Source organism: Salvelinus sp. IW2-2015, unplaced genomic scaffold, assembly GCF_002910315.2.
Source record: "Salvelinus sp. IW2-2015 unplaced genomic scaffold, ASM291031v2 Un_scaffold3354, whole genome shotgun sequence".
Classification (NCBI taxonomy): domain Eukaryota; kingdom Metazoa; phylum Chordata; class Actinopteri; order Salmoniformes; family Salmonidae; genus Salvelinus; species Salvelinus sp. IW2-2015.
In genome coordinates, this window is record NW_019944638.1 from 119,963 (window position 1) to 134,453 (window position 14,491).

A 14,491-nucleotide genomic window follows, 5' to 3' on the forward strand; every position below is an offset into this window, starting at 1 on the left:
AGAGAAGAAAGAGAAGAAACAATACATATAATGGGAATACACATACAGGCACAAGAAGATACATCAAGCTTTGTAAAACATATTTATTTACCTGCTTTAAGAATCCATTATTTTTGGGAATTTTCACAAACTTTAAGGATATAAAAACCTATTATTCCCAATTGTCATTCCTGATTGGGCCTGGGCCCTTAGTGGTCAGAAAGGGACAATACTTATTAGTCAGTATATGAAAAGGCTACTTGGTGAGTTTACCTGTTACAGTATCCCTAATGCCGTTTTTACCTACAGTACCAGTCACAAGTTTGGACACACCTACTCATTCAAGGTTTTTTCTCTTATTTTTACTATTATCTACATTGTAGAATAATAAGTGAAGACAATAAACTATGAAATAACACATTTTGAATCATGTATAACCAAAAAAGTGTTAAACAAATCAAAAATATATTTTAGATTCTTCAAAGTAGCCATCCTTTGCCTTGATGACAGCTTTGACACTCTTGGCATTCTCTCAACCAGCTTCATCTGGAATGCTTTTCCAACAGTCTTGAAGTAGTTCCATATATGCTGAGCAGCTTATTTGGCTCACATATGCTCGAACACTTGTTTTCCTTCACTCCTGCAGTCCAACCTCATCCCAAACATTTCAATTGGGTTGAGGTCGGTTGATTGTGGAGGGCCAGGTCCAAACCAGATTGGATGGCGTATCACTGCAGAATGCTGTTGGTAGCCATGCTGTTAAGGGCCTTTGAATTCTAAATAAATCCACAGGACAGTGTCACCGGCAGAGCACCCCACACCATCACACCTCCTCCATTCTTCACGGTGGGAACCACACATGTGGAGATAATCCGTTCACCTACTCTGTGTCTCACAAAGACATGGCGGTGGAACCAAAAATCTCAAATTTTGGACTCGTCAGACCAAAGGACAGATTTCCATGCGGTCTAATCCCCTTGCCACTAATGTCCCTTGCTCGTGTTTCTTGGTCCAAGCAAGTCTCTTCTCTTATTGGTGTCCTTTAGTAGTGGTTTCTTTGCAGCAATTTGACCATGAAGGCCTGATTCACGCAGACTCCTCTGAAGCATTTATTTGGGCTGCAATCTAGGTGCAGTTAACTTTAATAAAACTGTTCCTCTGCAGCAGAGGTAATTCGGTCTTCCTTTCCTGTGGTGGTCCCCATGAGAGCCAGTTTCATCATAGCGCTTGATGATTTTTGCGCCTGCACTTGAAGAAACTTTCAAAAGTTCCTTGAATTTTCCAGATTGAGTGACCTTTCATGTCTTAAAGTATTCTTTGCTTATTTGGCTGTTCTTTCTCTAATATGACTTTGGTCTTTACAATAGGGCTATCTTCTGCATATCACCCCTACCTTGTCACAATACAACTGACTGGCTCAAATGCATTAGAAGAAAGAAATTCCACAAATTAACTTTTAACAGGCACACTGTTAATTGAAACTGCATTCCAGGTACTACCTATGTTTGTAGGTTGAGAGAATGCAACGATGTTATCAAGGCAAAGGGTGCTACTTTGAAGAACTCTCAAATATATATCATTTTTGATTTGTTTAACACTTTTTAGTTACTATGTAATTCCATATGTGCTATTTCATAGTCTTTTGATGTTTCACAATGTAGAAAATAGTTAAAAATAAATAAAAACCCTTGAATGAGTAGGTATGTCCAAACTTTTCACTGGTACAGTACAAGAGGTTGGTTACGACTAACACTGTTACCCCAGACGTACTATACATGACTCATAAATGTTATTTTAAGAGTTATGTCTCAAAACATACCTTCATTCCAGAAGTAGAACTTTATCATGAGTTCCATTTGAGTTTCTCAATTCACTTTCTAACATAAAGGACCAAGTTGGTCATTTGGTTCAGTCCAGCCCTCATCAAGGAAGTGCTGAGTGTTTTATCATGCATGTTGTCGTTGTGTTGTGTTGGTGCCTCACGTGAATATTCTCTAGTTTCTGCCAATTGCTGAAATGTCTGTAGCAGCCCAGGGACTCTCGGGGCCTTAGGGGCCTCACAACACCCGACGACCCCAGGTTTGGCTGCTGACCTGTGGGATATCCCCTCTGCCTGATCAGCTCCTTATTGGAATTGATCTCCTCTACACCTACTTACTCCTACACCTCCTGAGGCTGCTTTTTGACCATTGACCTCCACAATGTCCCTCATTTGCTTTCTTCTGCACGTAGCCATGGATACAGGTTGCTCCTGTCCTTTACTGTAAGAAAGGGGGGGTGAGAGTTGACCATGGGGGTGTTTGGGTGGAGGGGTTGGGTATATTCGGTTAAGGTCAGGCGCCGCACAGACATTTGACCTGTCTCATCTGTTCTGGACACTGTCTGGGGTGGTAAAACACCACTTCTGTTGTGAGGGAGGTAACACACTTGTGAGGGAGGTAGAACACACTTGTTCCGTGTTGTGGGAGGATAGACATCACTGTTGTGTGGGAGGAGAACACACACTGCTATGAGAGTGTGTTAATCACTCTGGGAACTCACCACTGCAAAATCATTGGGGATTTAAGTCAGAAGACATTTTTACCTTGTCAAATGATTTTCACTCTCCAATTCCAACCCTTGGCCCCAACATAAATGTTAATTAAAGTCCTGTTCTGGAATGTATAGCTGGCATGATATTCACACCCATTCGATGAGGCAACGGTGTAACTTCAATAACAAAGGAATAAAAGCCTACAGTAACTCATGCTGCTTCTCTGACCTGCCCATCTATAGTGGTCAATAGGTGAATTGTGGTGTGAGACTTTTTTGTTGTTGTCTTTTTCAGGAGGCCAAGGAGACCCCGGTGAATAGGACAGATACTGAGTCACCGAAAACACCCGGAACCACACCAAGCACTCCACACACACTCTGAAGACACCTATTCACCGTTCCCAGAAAGAAAAGGGTGTGTGTGCGTGTTGTGTTTTGTGTGCCCCTGCCATGGAATACACATGCTTAGGTATCTGTATGCGGGGTACGTGCTGCCTGCCTATGCATACTTGTTTACATTTACATTTACATTTAACATTTACATTTAAGTCATTTAGCAGACGCTCTTATCCAGAGCGACTTACAAATTGGTGCATTCACCTTATGACATCCAGTGGAACAGCCACTTACAATAGTGCATCTAAATCTTTTAAGGGGGGGGAGGGGGTGAGAAGGATATACTTTAGTTTGTGTGTGTGCACCTGCCATGGAACACAATGTTTAGGTCACAGGAGGTTGGTGGCCCTAATTGGGGAGGACGGGCTGGTGGTAATGGCTGGAGCGAAATAAGTGGAAGGTTTGATGCCGTTCCATTGGCTCCGTTTCTAGCCTTATTATAAGCCGTCCTCCCCTCAGCAGCCCCCCCTGGTTTAGGCTACGTGTTTGTGTCAGGATGAGAATGCAGGCTGTCTCCCTATGCCCAATGTACACATGTAGGATGCTCAGTGTTAACCTGCATGAACTACGTCTCTTAGAATTCCCCAACAGTGTAGAATTCCCCTAACAGAGTACTTTTTACTAAGAATTCCTCAACAGTGTAGAATTCCCCTTACAGAGTACTTTTAACTAAGAAATCCCCAACATGGTACTTTGAATAGCAACAATGTGGTCACATGACGTAGTCAATTAGACATGGTTTTGAAACGTAAAAATAAACATATTTCGTGCATAAACGTCCGTAAGTTATTGACAGAAAAATACTTCATGTTATATGAATGATATGATATGTACTTTGTCACTCTATGTTTCCAGGCTGCATCCAACAGTCCACCAGATGACACGAAGTCATCAAAAGAACAATCCAATGAAAATCCAATCATAACGCCAAGGAAAAAGAAGGTACAGTTGAATAGATTCAGATATCGACTTGATCTCTCTAAAAAACATAAACAATGTTTATTTGATTGCCTTAAGATTGCACTATCCTAAAATAGACATCCAATCCTTATAATTGCACCATAACCATGTGTTATCGATTATATCTGATATATGGTGGGTTAGCTCTGGTTCAGAGTAAGATTGCTGATCTAGGATCGGATCCCCATCTGTCCATATAGTCTTATTCAATATGAGCTAAAAGGCGAAACTGATCCGAGATCAGCACTCCTACTCTGAGGCTTTGTGGAAACGGACTCTGATGCCACAAACTACCTAATGTTGTCAATGTTGTGGCTGTATTTGCATCTCCCCTAAACACTCACTCACACACACACACACACACACACACGCCTGTACGCGCGCTGTGCACATGCACAGTTTGATGACTTTGATAATCAATCAGAAATAACAATAGATTTTCTGGTGCATTTAGAAAGTTCAACTTAGAGATGTGTTTTTGGTTGTTGAGCCAATTAGACCATGTTTAATGAGTCTAGACTACCCTTTGATGTGTCTCAAGCGCTTGAGGAGAAGAGAAAGTTGAGGAGAAGAAAATCACATATAATGGGAATACACATACAGGCACAAGAAGATACATCAAGCTGTAAAATATATTTATTTACCTGCTTTAAGAATCCATTATTGTTTGGGAATTTTCACAAAACTTTAAGGATTTAAAAATATTATTTCAAGTTTATCTTTAAAAAAAAATACAGAAAGTTTTTCAGAATATTTAGGCAAGTTAGCTGGCTAACTCAGTGATCCTGCTTTGTATTAAACCCATCAAGGGTCAGTCGTGGGCAAGGCGCCCCCCCCCCCCCCCCCCCCCCCCACCAGGCGGGCAAACATTAGTGTGGCCCCCTCCTGACGGTGGAAAGAAAAACGTACATTTTAAAGTACATTCTACTCATTTTGCCATGGGGTGTAGAGAAAATGTTGCGTTTTAAAGCAAGTGTTCTGAGTTGTAATCATTTGCCATGACTTGTGTGAGTGGAGTGACTAACAAAATCAATGGGGGCTCGTGTGTGCCCGGTCGGTATTGGCATGATACCAAGTTTAGATAACTGACTAGACTAACTTAACATCTTAAAATTGTTAGCTGATTAAGTGACTGTCGGTGACTGACAAAACAAGAGAAAAACTGCTGATCCACAACCAAATTCAAACTTGCACCTTGTGTATTCTAACTCTAACAGTAATTGAGACCCCGACTCATTTTTGTAAGGTCGGGCCCCTAAGCGAACGCTTATGCCTGGAGCCGGCCCTGGTCGTGGGCTTCTGATAGTGATGGCTCTGATCAAGCCACTCGCTCACATGACTTGATTTTGATAAGGTAAATCAATGAGAGGAAGCCAGAACGGCCACAACACAACAACAATCAAGCTATTCACAATGACACCACAGGAGCTACGCAGGCTATATGCCCTCCCTGTCCTCCCTGTGGCATTATGATGCAGACAGCCCAATAGCCTCACCAACCGGCTTCCGTTCTTAGAATTCATAAAGTTGTAACCCTTGACTTAGAATGGAATTAAATTCCAATTCTATTGTTGTGACTCATAGACCTACAAACACTAGCTGAATGTATTGTTTGTCTAAGGCTATAAAAGAATTATCAGAGTTAGTCCATAGGATATTCTTTAATATCCAGACCGAAGCCAGAGAAGAGATTGAGGAATGCTGATTGAGCTAACAATGGGATTAGCGTAGCATGGTGTGATGAAAAATAAGACAAGTTATTGCCGATGAGGGACTTTTTTTGTTGGCGTATCCCTGGCAGAGTCCCCAGGACCCATGTTGCTCAGTTGGTTGAGCATGGCACTTGCAACGCCAGGGTTGTGGGTTCGATTCCCACGGGGGACCAGTATTTAAAATGTATGCACGCACGTAAGTTGCTCTGGATAAGAGCGTCTGCTAAWTGACTAAAATGTCATGTTAAATGAGCCAGTAAAATCCCTGTGCATTAGGCTCATATTTAGCATCGCTAGCAGGATCTAATCTAGCGTACTACATTGTTGTTGCTCCTTGATAATATTGTTGTTGACAAACACGTTGGTTTTGTTTGCTTGTTCATTAGATTTTGAGCCATTTCGGTGACGTTAGCMTTGATAGCGTTCCAGGAAATGTTAGATCGCCAGTTGACCTTTGAAATAATATGGCCCTGGATAAAACAAACTTGTTAATATCAATTGTAWTTRAAATGATAACAGTAAATATAACAATTCAAGGGCATTTAGAATGGCGGGAACTCCCCTTTAGTTTCATGTTGATGGAAAATGAAGGGAATTTACCTTTCATTTAWTGTTGATGCAGTCACATAAAGCACATGACTTCCCACTACATAATAAATACAGTCATATCCTGTAATTCACCATGGGGTTCCTTTATAAACGGKTTTCTTATAAATGATCAGTTTTAGTTATAGTTTTGTAGCCGTATACGGTATACTGTATTTGAATCTGCAGCCTAATAAAARCAATGCATGCTTATCTGGGATATTTACCCATGATGGCCTTGGATGACGGTCTTGTTTAAATATATAACCTAACAAAGATATGGCGTGTAGATAAGTTAGCTCGCTGGCTTGCTACAGGTAATTTGACTATGGTGGGAGGGGGAACTATAGGTGAAAAGCCATTGTTACGGTTCTTCCCCTGAGAGTCATTCAGATGTAGGTATTGTGCAGTAAGCACACACTCACACACACATTTGGGGCCTTAGTGTGACACTGTAGTTTGGCATGTCTATATAAATCTGTCGTGTGCAACTGAGAGGGGCTGTGACATATGGAATCGATGAATCGAATCTTAGTGTTTCCATTTCGCATACATTAGGCTCAGTTTATATSTATTCATATCTCTGTAGAGGCTGTAAACTCAGCTTATCTGTCGAGGCTCTGGTCTAGTGTTGGGACACGTGAGATGAGTAATTGCCACCATCGGTCAGAGGGCCCTAAATATGTTTATGATGTAGTATATCTGAACCTGTTCACCTGTTGTTGTATGTACCACGTTATCCAACACAGTGAACACTCCTGTAGTGAGTTCATGTGTAAGGATCTGGGTGTCGAGTGCGAAGTCAGGCGCAGGAAACAGAGGATGCAATAACAAATGTTCCTTTAATGAAACACGGAGATTCGGCCACCTACTATACACTGGGTGCTCTCCATAAACTGCCCCAGACACGGGGAACGAAAACAGTCCAGTAACAAACTCGAACATACACAAACATGTATAGTCCGAAACAAACACCACGCTTACAAACTAACAATCCCGCACAAAGAAACGGGCGGGCCGGCTGACTGATAAGCCAACTAATTACGAACAAACACAAAACAGGTGTAACCAATAAACAATAAGGAGGGGAGAAAAGGATCAGTGGCAGCTAATAGGCCGGTGACGACGACCGCCGAGCGCCACCCGAACGGGAAGGAGAGCCTGCCTCGGTCGGAGTCGTGACAGTTCAAGTGACTTTCCCCATTTTAGCTGGGACTTTCTCAGTTAAAGAAAAGTCCATGGTGACATAATCATTCAACTGCTGTAGTCTATTTTGCGTGTGCTCTTATTTATATTTACATTTCAAAACATAAGCAAACATTCTGTTGTTATGGTAACAGCGGTATTGGAATTTAATGTCACTCCTTTTCCGGTATTTATGTGAAAGCCTTTTTGCTGCTATAATAATAGCTTGTGTTTTTTTGGATCATTGTGTTGTGATGAGAGTCTCAGCCAAGTGGGTGTTGTTCTTCACAAGGCCTACAACACATTAACAGGTATGTCTCTCATTCCAACAAAAGAGGCTAGACAACTGGTCTGTCAACACCGCTGCCTCTGCCTCTACAGCTAAAGGTAGTTTTGGTGATTAAAAAGGCATGTTTCACAGGTGGTTGTGCGTGACTCCAGAACGGAGGGTACCTCGTCACAGATTGTTGTTATTTCTTTTGCAGCATTTGGTGTGTTTTGGATTTTTGATCCAACTTGTAATTGTTAAGTCATTGTTTTCGAAATGAGGTCACCTCCTCTTTGGTCAATTGGACAATAATAAACTGTTTAGCCTAAAAAGTCTGTCATTAACACATTGTCATACTGCCAGGTTGTCTTTCTTGGTGACAGAATGGCGTTTATTTACTCAGTTCTCCTGATCRSCCACTTCCTGACGTCACCAGTGTTGGGGTCATTTGAAAAAAATAAGTAATATATTCACTGTTACTCGTTACTTCTTTCAACAATAACAAATTACTTATTACTCCCTGGAAAAAGTAATTAGTTACACGAGGAGGTGTGTTATATGGCCAATATACCACAAACCTTCGAGGTGCCTTATTGCTATTATAAACTGGTTACCAACGTAATTAGAGCAGTAAAAATAAATGCTGTCAGCCAATCAGCATTCAGTGCTCGAMCCACTCACTTTATAATACTCGATATATTGCTTTTGCATTACACCTCAAAACWTTGTGCATCCTCACTCAGTGTAAACAATGTCAACGTTACGTTGTATACATAAAAATCAAGCCTTGGTTGAGGTAGGCCTACAGTCATCTTCAGCAGCAGTGGTCAGGTCTCAGGGGGTCTTTCGCTATGAGTTGTGTGTTGGTCGTGTTGCCTTTGCAGGTGCTTTAAGAGACTGGAAGTTGTGTTTCTAGTAGTGGAGGGGTCAATACCCCCCCCCTCACCCTCTGGCGTTCTGGATGCACCGCCCCCCACATTAAGCCAAATACATCACTTAACTCCTGACATCTGTTGTTGAAGTGCAACATCTAGTCCCTTAGGCTTAGAAGCTTTTCAAACTGTTCTGTAACGGAAAAACATCAACTACTAGACCTTTTCCATGGCTCTCCTAGTAACAGAAAAAAACAACGATTCCAGCCCTGACTGGATGTTCCATTGATAAATGTGGCTCACTGATAAAGTGCTTCCATTCCTCATCATTAAATGCTTTAGCATTGGCTTTTGTCCAGAGCCAAACCCTGTCGGGATTGGTTATTGTGCCTTTGATYAATAGTTGAGCTGTAGGCTTCAGACCCATTAGGCTTACGACACAGTGGACTGCTAACATYTGAATAACTTCACGTTTCTCATTCACACTTTTCTCTTACCCCCAAATACACACCTCTCAGTTATATGCATTAGATGTAGCTAGCGCACCTCTGTAGAACTGAAACAGTAAACTAGTGGTGCACACACCGTCGACATGAAGAAAGGTCGGTGTGACATAGCAGTGGTACGGATGAGGTTGCTTTTAGGTACACCGTAGATACACAGGCTACCGCCAGCTATACCCCTAGGAGTCAGCACGGTAAGAGAAAGAGGAGTTTAACCCTTTTCATTTCCACAGGGTCGTATTCACTAGGCATGAAACAGAAGCAAACAGGCCAAAATGGGTACTTACTATCTAAACCTTTCCAATAAGCGATTTGCATTGAACACCAAATGTTTTGAAATGTTTTGTTTTGTTATGGTGTGCCCAAATGAATACAACCCAGTTTAAGGCTAACCTTCCCCCTTCATTTGTTCTTTTATTAGCCAACCTCCATGTCTCTACTGTACATAGCCTATCCTCCAATGCATGTTTTATTCTGTAGTAACCCGACTAAAGGTCAGCACAGCTGATCTGATTGCCCCTGTGACAGTATGCTGAGGCAGGTATCGTTTACATCTCTGGCTTTACACACGGGGCTCTGGTATTACAGGGAATCCACCCGCCTCACCCATCCTTCATTCTCCTTGTCTCTTTCCACAGGTGAGGAAAGTAAAGCGCGAGACAGCGACGGTGCTCCGAGCTGTGCCCCTTCCCAGTCTCTCTACTGCTGCCTCTGTGAGGCCCCTGGTCCTTCCCGTCCCCTGGCTCCGGAGGTGAGAGAGCCCAGCCCTGAGAGGATGGAGCTGACCCCACCGGGCCCACAGGACCCTCAGGGACCAGCCACGGACGCTGGGACGTCAGCGCAGTCAAGACCATGGAGGTCCTGAACAGGTCAGTGTGTAGTGTAGTAACAGACAGTTATTTTGGGCCGCTATGGTGGAAAGTTACAAATAGGTAGTCTTTAACAGGTTAGTAGTTCATGATGTTGTATTCATTCAGGAGCACAATAGGATGTCTGGGATTTAAAAAATTCCACGAATGTGAAAACTTATTAAGAGAGTGGGGTGAGCACATTGTCAATGGAAAGAGGTTATATTAGGTAGCTGATTATTTTTATTAAATGCATAATAAAATGCTACGAATGCAGAAAAAGTGCAGAGAAATGTATGTAAAACGCTTATTCTTTTATAATAAAACAAACTCTTTAGTATTTTACCTCTGTTCCAGTGCATATGGTATTGGTGGTTCAGTAGTCCATGTAGCACCTCTTCCCTGAATAATTAAAGTTTGCCTCAAAGCAGAGAAGAAACACAGCTTGCAGGTCCTGGTTGTCAGCCAAGACATCGGAAGTATAGCCTGTTTGCTAACACAGCTTGCAGGTCCTGGTTGTCAGCCAAGACTTCTGAAATTAGCCTAGTTTGCTAACACAGCTTGCAGGTCCTGTTGTCAGCCAAGACATCGGAAGTATAGCCTAGTTTGCTAACACAGCTTTTATGATTTTATGGAGTCACTTAAAAGTATATCAATCTATCTGCAACGATCTTAAAAACAGACTTTTATGATTATCATTTGGGGGTCATAGGTTATATGATAACTAAGCACAAACATTATAGTAAACATTGAGTACATGTTATTACAATACATACATGCACTATTACATCAAATGTTGGACGTTCTGACAATTTTCTCCAGCTCAATGAGAAGAAATCCGATGTTATTTTATTTGGCCCCGCCTTGCTAGAACCCAGATTCTAGCAATCATGTTTAAGGCTTGGTTTAGCCCCGTCCTATATCTCTGACTCTTATCTCCCTACGAGCCAGGATGTAGCCTGAGATCCTCTGGCAGGACCTGTTGACCATTCCAAAGTCTAGGTTGAAAACGAAAGGAGACCAAACATTTTCCATAAGGGCCCCTAGACTTTGGAAGGGTCTGTCGGAGGAGATCAAGCTTGCAGATTCAGTGCCTCTTTTTAAATCCTACTGAAGACACAATTTTATAAGATGCTTTTAATGTATGATGAATGTGTGTATTCAAATTAGCTGTCTGTTCTTTCTCCTTCCTCCTGTCTTTGTTTCTTTTTTTGTACTTTTATGATGAGAAACACTTTGTTACTTGTATTGAAAGAGCTATAGAAATAGTTATTATTATTTTCAGTATGTAATAGTACAGTATGAGTTGAGTTAGAGGTACATACCAGTAACCCTGTGTAATAACACAGTACGAGAGACTAGTTGTAAATATCTTAAATCAAATCAAATCAAATGTATTTGTCACATACACATGTTAGCAATGTTAATGTGAGTGTAGCGAAATGCTTGTGCTTTTAGTTCTGACAATGCAGTAATAACCAACGAGTAATCTAACCTAACAATTTCACAACAACTGCCTTATACACACAAGTGTAAAGGAATGAGAATATGTACATAAAAATATATGAATGAGTGATGGTACAGAACAGCATAGGCAAGATGCAGTAGATGGTATAGAGTACAGTATATACATATGAGATGAGTAATGTAGGGTGAGACGTTCCCATCATTGTAGGGTGATTGTGCGGAACTCAGAACAGCCAGTGCCCTTTGGGAATCTAAAAAGTCGGGAGCCGATCTTGGTCGCAAGGCTCCTGTGGCATCCCAATGGCATCTAAACATATTTATTATAAGTTGGCTGAAACTGGACCCTGTCTGGATCAAGTGTCCCCAGTCTGGGAATAGCATGTCTGCAAAATAACGTGTACAGCTGTGTTGGTTGGTTGTTGAGGCCTCCTTAGGGTTGATGTTAGCATTAGCCTAGCGCTAGCGCTAGCTAGCACACCCAGTGTTCAGTTGCTCGTAAACAAGATAGCCTTGTCCTCAGTGCATGGCATGCAGTCACTATGATGTAAGATTTAAGATGGAGCTTTTGTCTGTGGAGGGCTTAGTCAATCAATCAATCAAACAATAAGCTTCCTGCAGGTAGTTGTTAATGTAAAAGACAAAATATTGGCCTGGTCATATTGGGCATGCATAAAATCAAGTTTGTTTAATTAGGTATTGCTTATTTAACCTTTATTTAACTAGGCAAGTCAGTTAAGAACAAATTCTTATTTACAATGACGGCCACACCCTACCCCGGCCACACCCTAACCTGGACTACGCTGGGACAATTGTTCCCCCCCTATGGGACTCCCAATCACGGCYGTTTGTGATACAGCCTGGAATCGAACCAGGGTCTGTAGTGACGCCTTCAACACTGAGATGCAGTGCCTTAGACCGCTGCGCCACTCGGGAGCCCAAATATATATTTATTCAATGTTTATTCACAATTAATTAATAAATGGCTCAGTGGAAAGTGGTAACTGCTGAATACAGGCCTCATGTTGTGTGGTGTTACTTGGAAGAGGACCTCTGACACAGGGCTTGTAAGAAATAAATGTTCTCACTAGATATTMAATACTAAGTATCAGCTASGAAAATGAAAGCAGAGCTCATCTCGCAGGAGCAAATAGAACATGTTTGCTAAGCAAACAAAATAGTATGAACAAGSTAACGTATGCTAAACTGAACCGATACGAGGCTGTGTTATGTTACAGCTTGTGTAGTAYAGCTCTCTAGTAGTTGATCTGGACRCAAGCACACGTGTGCATGCACGCAAACACACGCAAATACAGTATAAATGYATATGTGGAAGTTGTGGACTTTGCAGTATTTGTTGTATCTTTTACTGCCTTTAAATAGATAAGATAACAGCGTCTAAAAAATAACTTCAGGTAAAGCCTGAAACTGTCTTTGAAAACATGCATTACGAGTGCCTGGCCATACCCCCAATACTCCGTAATAGAAGAAGTGTATATACAGTTGAAGTCGGAAGTTTACATACACCTTAGCCAAATACATTTAAACTCAGTTTTTCACAATTCCTGACTTTTAATCCTAGTAGAAATTCTCTGTCTTAGGTTACGTTAGGATCACCACTTTATTTTAATGTGAATGTCAGAATAATAGTAGAGAAAATATTTATTTCAACTTTTTATCTCTTTCATCACATTCCCAGTGGTCAGAAGTTTACATACACTCAACTAGAATTGTGGTAGCATTGCCTTTAAAATTGTTAAAACTTGGGGTCAAACGTTTCGGTAGCCTTCCACAAGCTTCCCACAATAACTTGGGTCAGTTGTAAGGCCTCCTTGCTTGCACACGCTTTTTCAGTTCTGCCCACAAATTTTCTATAGGATTGAGGTCAGGGCTTTGTGATGGCCACTCCAATACCTTGACTTTGTTGTCCTTAAGCCATTTTGCCACAACTTTGGAAGTATGCTTGGGTCATTGTCCATTTGGAAGACCCATTTGCGGCCAAGCTTTAACTTCCTGACTGTGTCTTGAGATGTTGCTTCAATAAATCCATATTCTTTTCCTGCCTCATGATACCATCTATTTTGTGAAGTGCACCAGTCCCTTTGCAGCAAAGCACCCCCACAACATGATGCTGCCACCCCGTGCTTCACGGTTGGGAAGGTGTTCTTTGGCTTGCAAGCATCCCCCTGTAACGGCGTTCCTCCTCCTCTTCATCCGAAGAGGAGGAGCAGGGATTAAACCAAAATGCAGCGTCTTGATATGACATGATTTATTTAAGTAAAGACGAAAACACGAACTTCACTTGAAACTAAACAAAACAACAAACGGAGTAGACGAACCTGAACATAAGAACTTACATAACACGAAGAACTCACGAACAGGAAAAATGACTACACAAAACGACGAACGAACGAAACAGTCCCGTATGGTGCAAACAAACACACGACACAGGAGAACAACCACCCACGACAAACAAAGTGAAAACACCTACCTTAATATGATTCTCAATCAGAGGAGATGAAAACCACCTGCCTCTAATTGAGAACCATATCAGGTACCCAAAACCAACATAGAAACAGAAAACATAGACTGCCCACCCAAACTCACGTCCTGACCAACTAACACATACAAAAACTAACAGAAAACAGGTCAGGAACGTGACACCCCTTTTTCCTCCAAACTTAACGATGGTCATTATGGCCAAACAGTTTTATTTTGTTTCATCAGACCAGAGGACATTTCTCCAAAAAGTACGATTGTAAACTGGTAGTCTGGCTTTTTTATGCGCGTTTTTGGAGCAGTGGCTTCTTTCTTGTGACGGGCCTTTCAGAGTTATGTCGATATAGGACTCTTTTTACTGTGGATATAGATACTTTTGCACCTGTTTCCTCCAGCATCTCACAAGGACTTTGCCGTTGTTCGGGATTGATTTGCATTTTTCGCACCAAAGTATGTTCATCTCTAGGCAGAACCGCTCTCCTGCGCGGCGCGTCCTCATGGACTCGAGCGGTCTGGTCCCATGGTGTTTATACTTGCTTGCAATTGTTTGTACAATGACTGGTAAGCCTTCGCGATTTGGAAAAAACGAATAGGTCATCTGGTCTGATTTCTTTTCATATTTCCCATGAGTGTCAAGAAAGAGCACTGAGTTTGAAGGTAGGCTTGAAATACATCCACAGGTACACCT

At 41.7% G+C, this 14,491-nt stretch overlaps 2 protein-coding genes across 2 annotated transcripts in view; both read left to right on the forward strand.

Annotated features, from left to right (window-relative positions):
- LOC112075718 (protein FAM13A-like) overlaps positions 1–2,893 on the forward strand; it is a 23,562-nt gene extending 20,669 nt beyond the window's left edge. The window contains exon 5 of the mRNA XM_070441036.1: positions 2,807–2,893. Within this exon, the coding sequence (XP_070297137.1) occupies positions 2,807–2,893 (87 nt within the window). The remainder of the gene's footprint in view (positions 1–2,806) is intronic.
- An 867-nt stretch (positions 2,894–3,760) lies between these two features.
- LOC139025829 (protein FAM13A-like) overlaps positions 3,761–14,491 on the forward strand; it is a gene marked incomplete at its 3' end in the record, with an annotated part of 30,006 nt that continues 19,275 nt past the window's right edge. Inside the window, exons 1-2 of the mRNA XM_070441037.1 lie at positions 3,761–3,849; positions 9,631–9,861. The remainder of the gene's footprint in view (positions 3,850–9,630; positions 9,862–14,491) is intronic.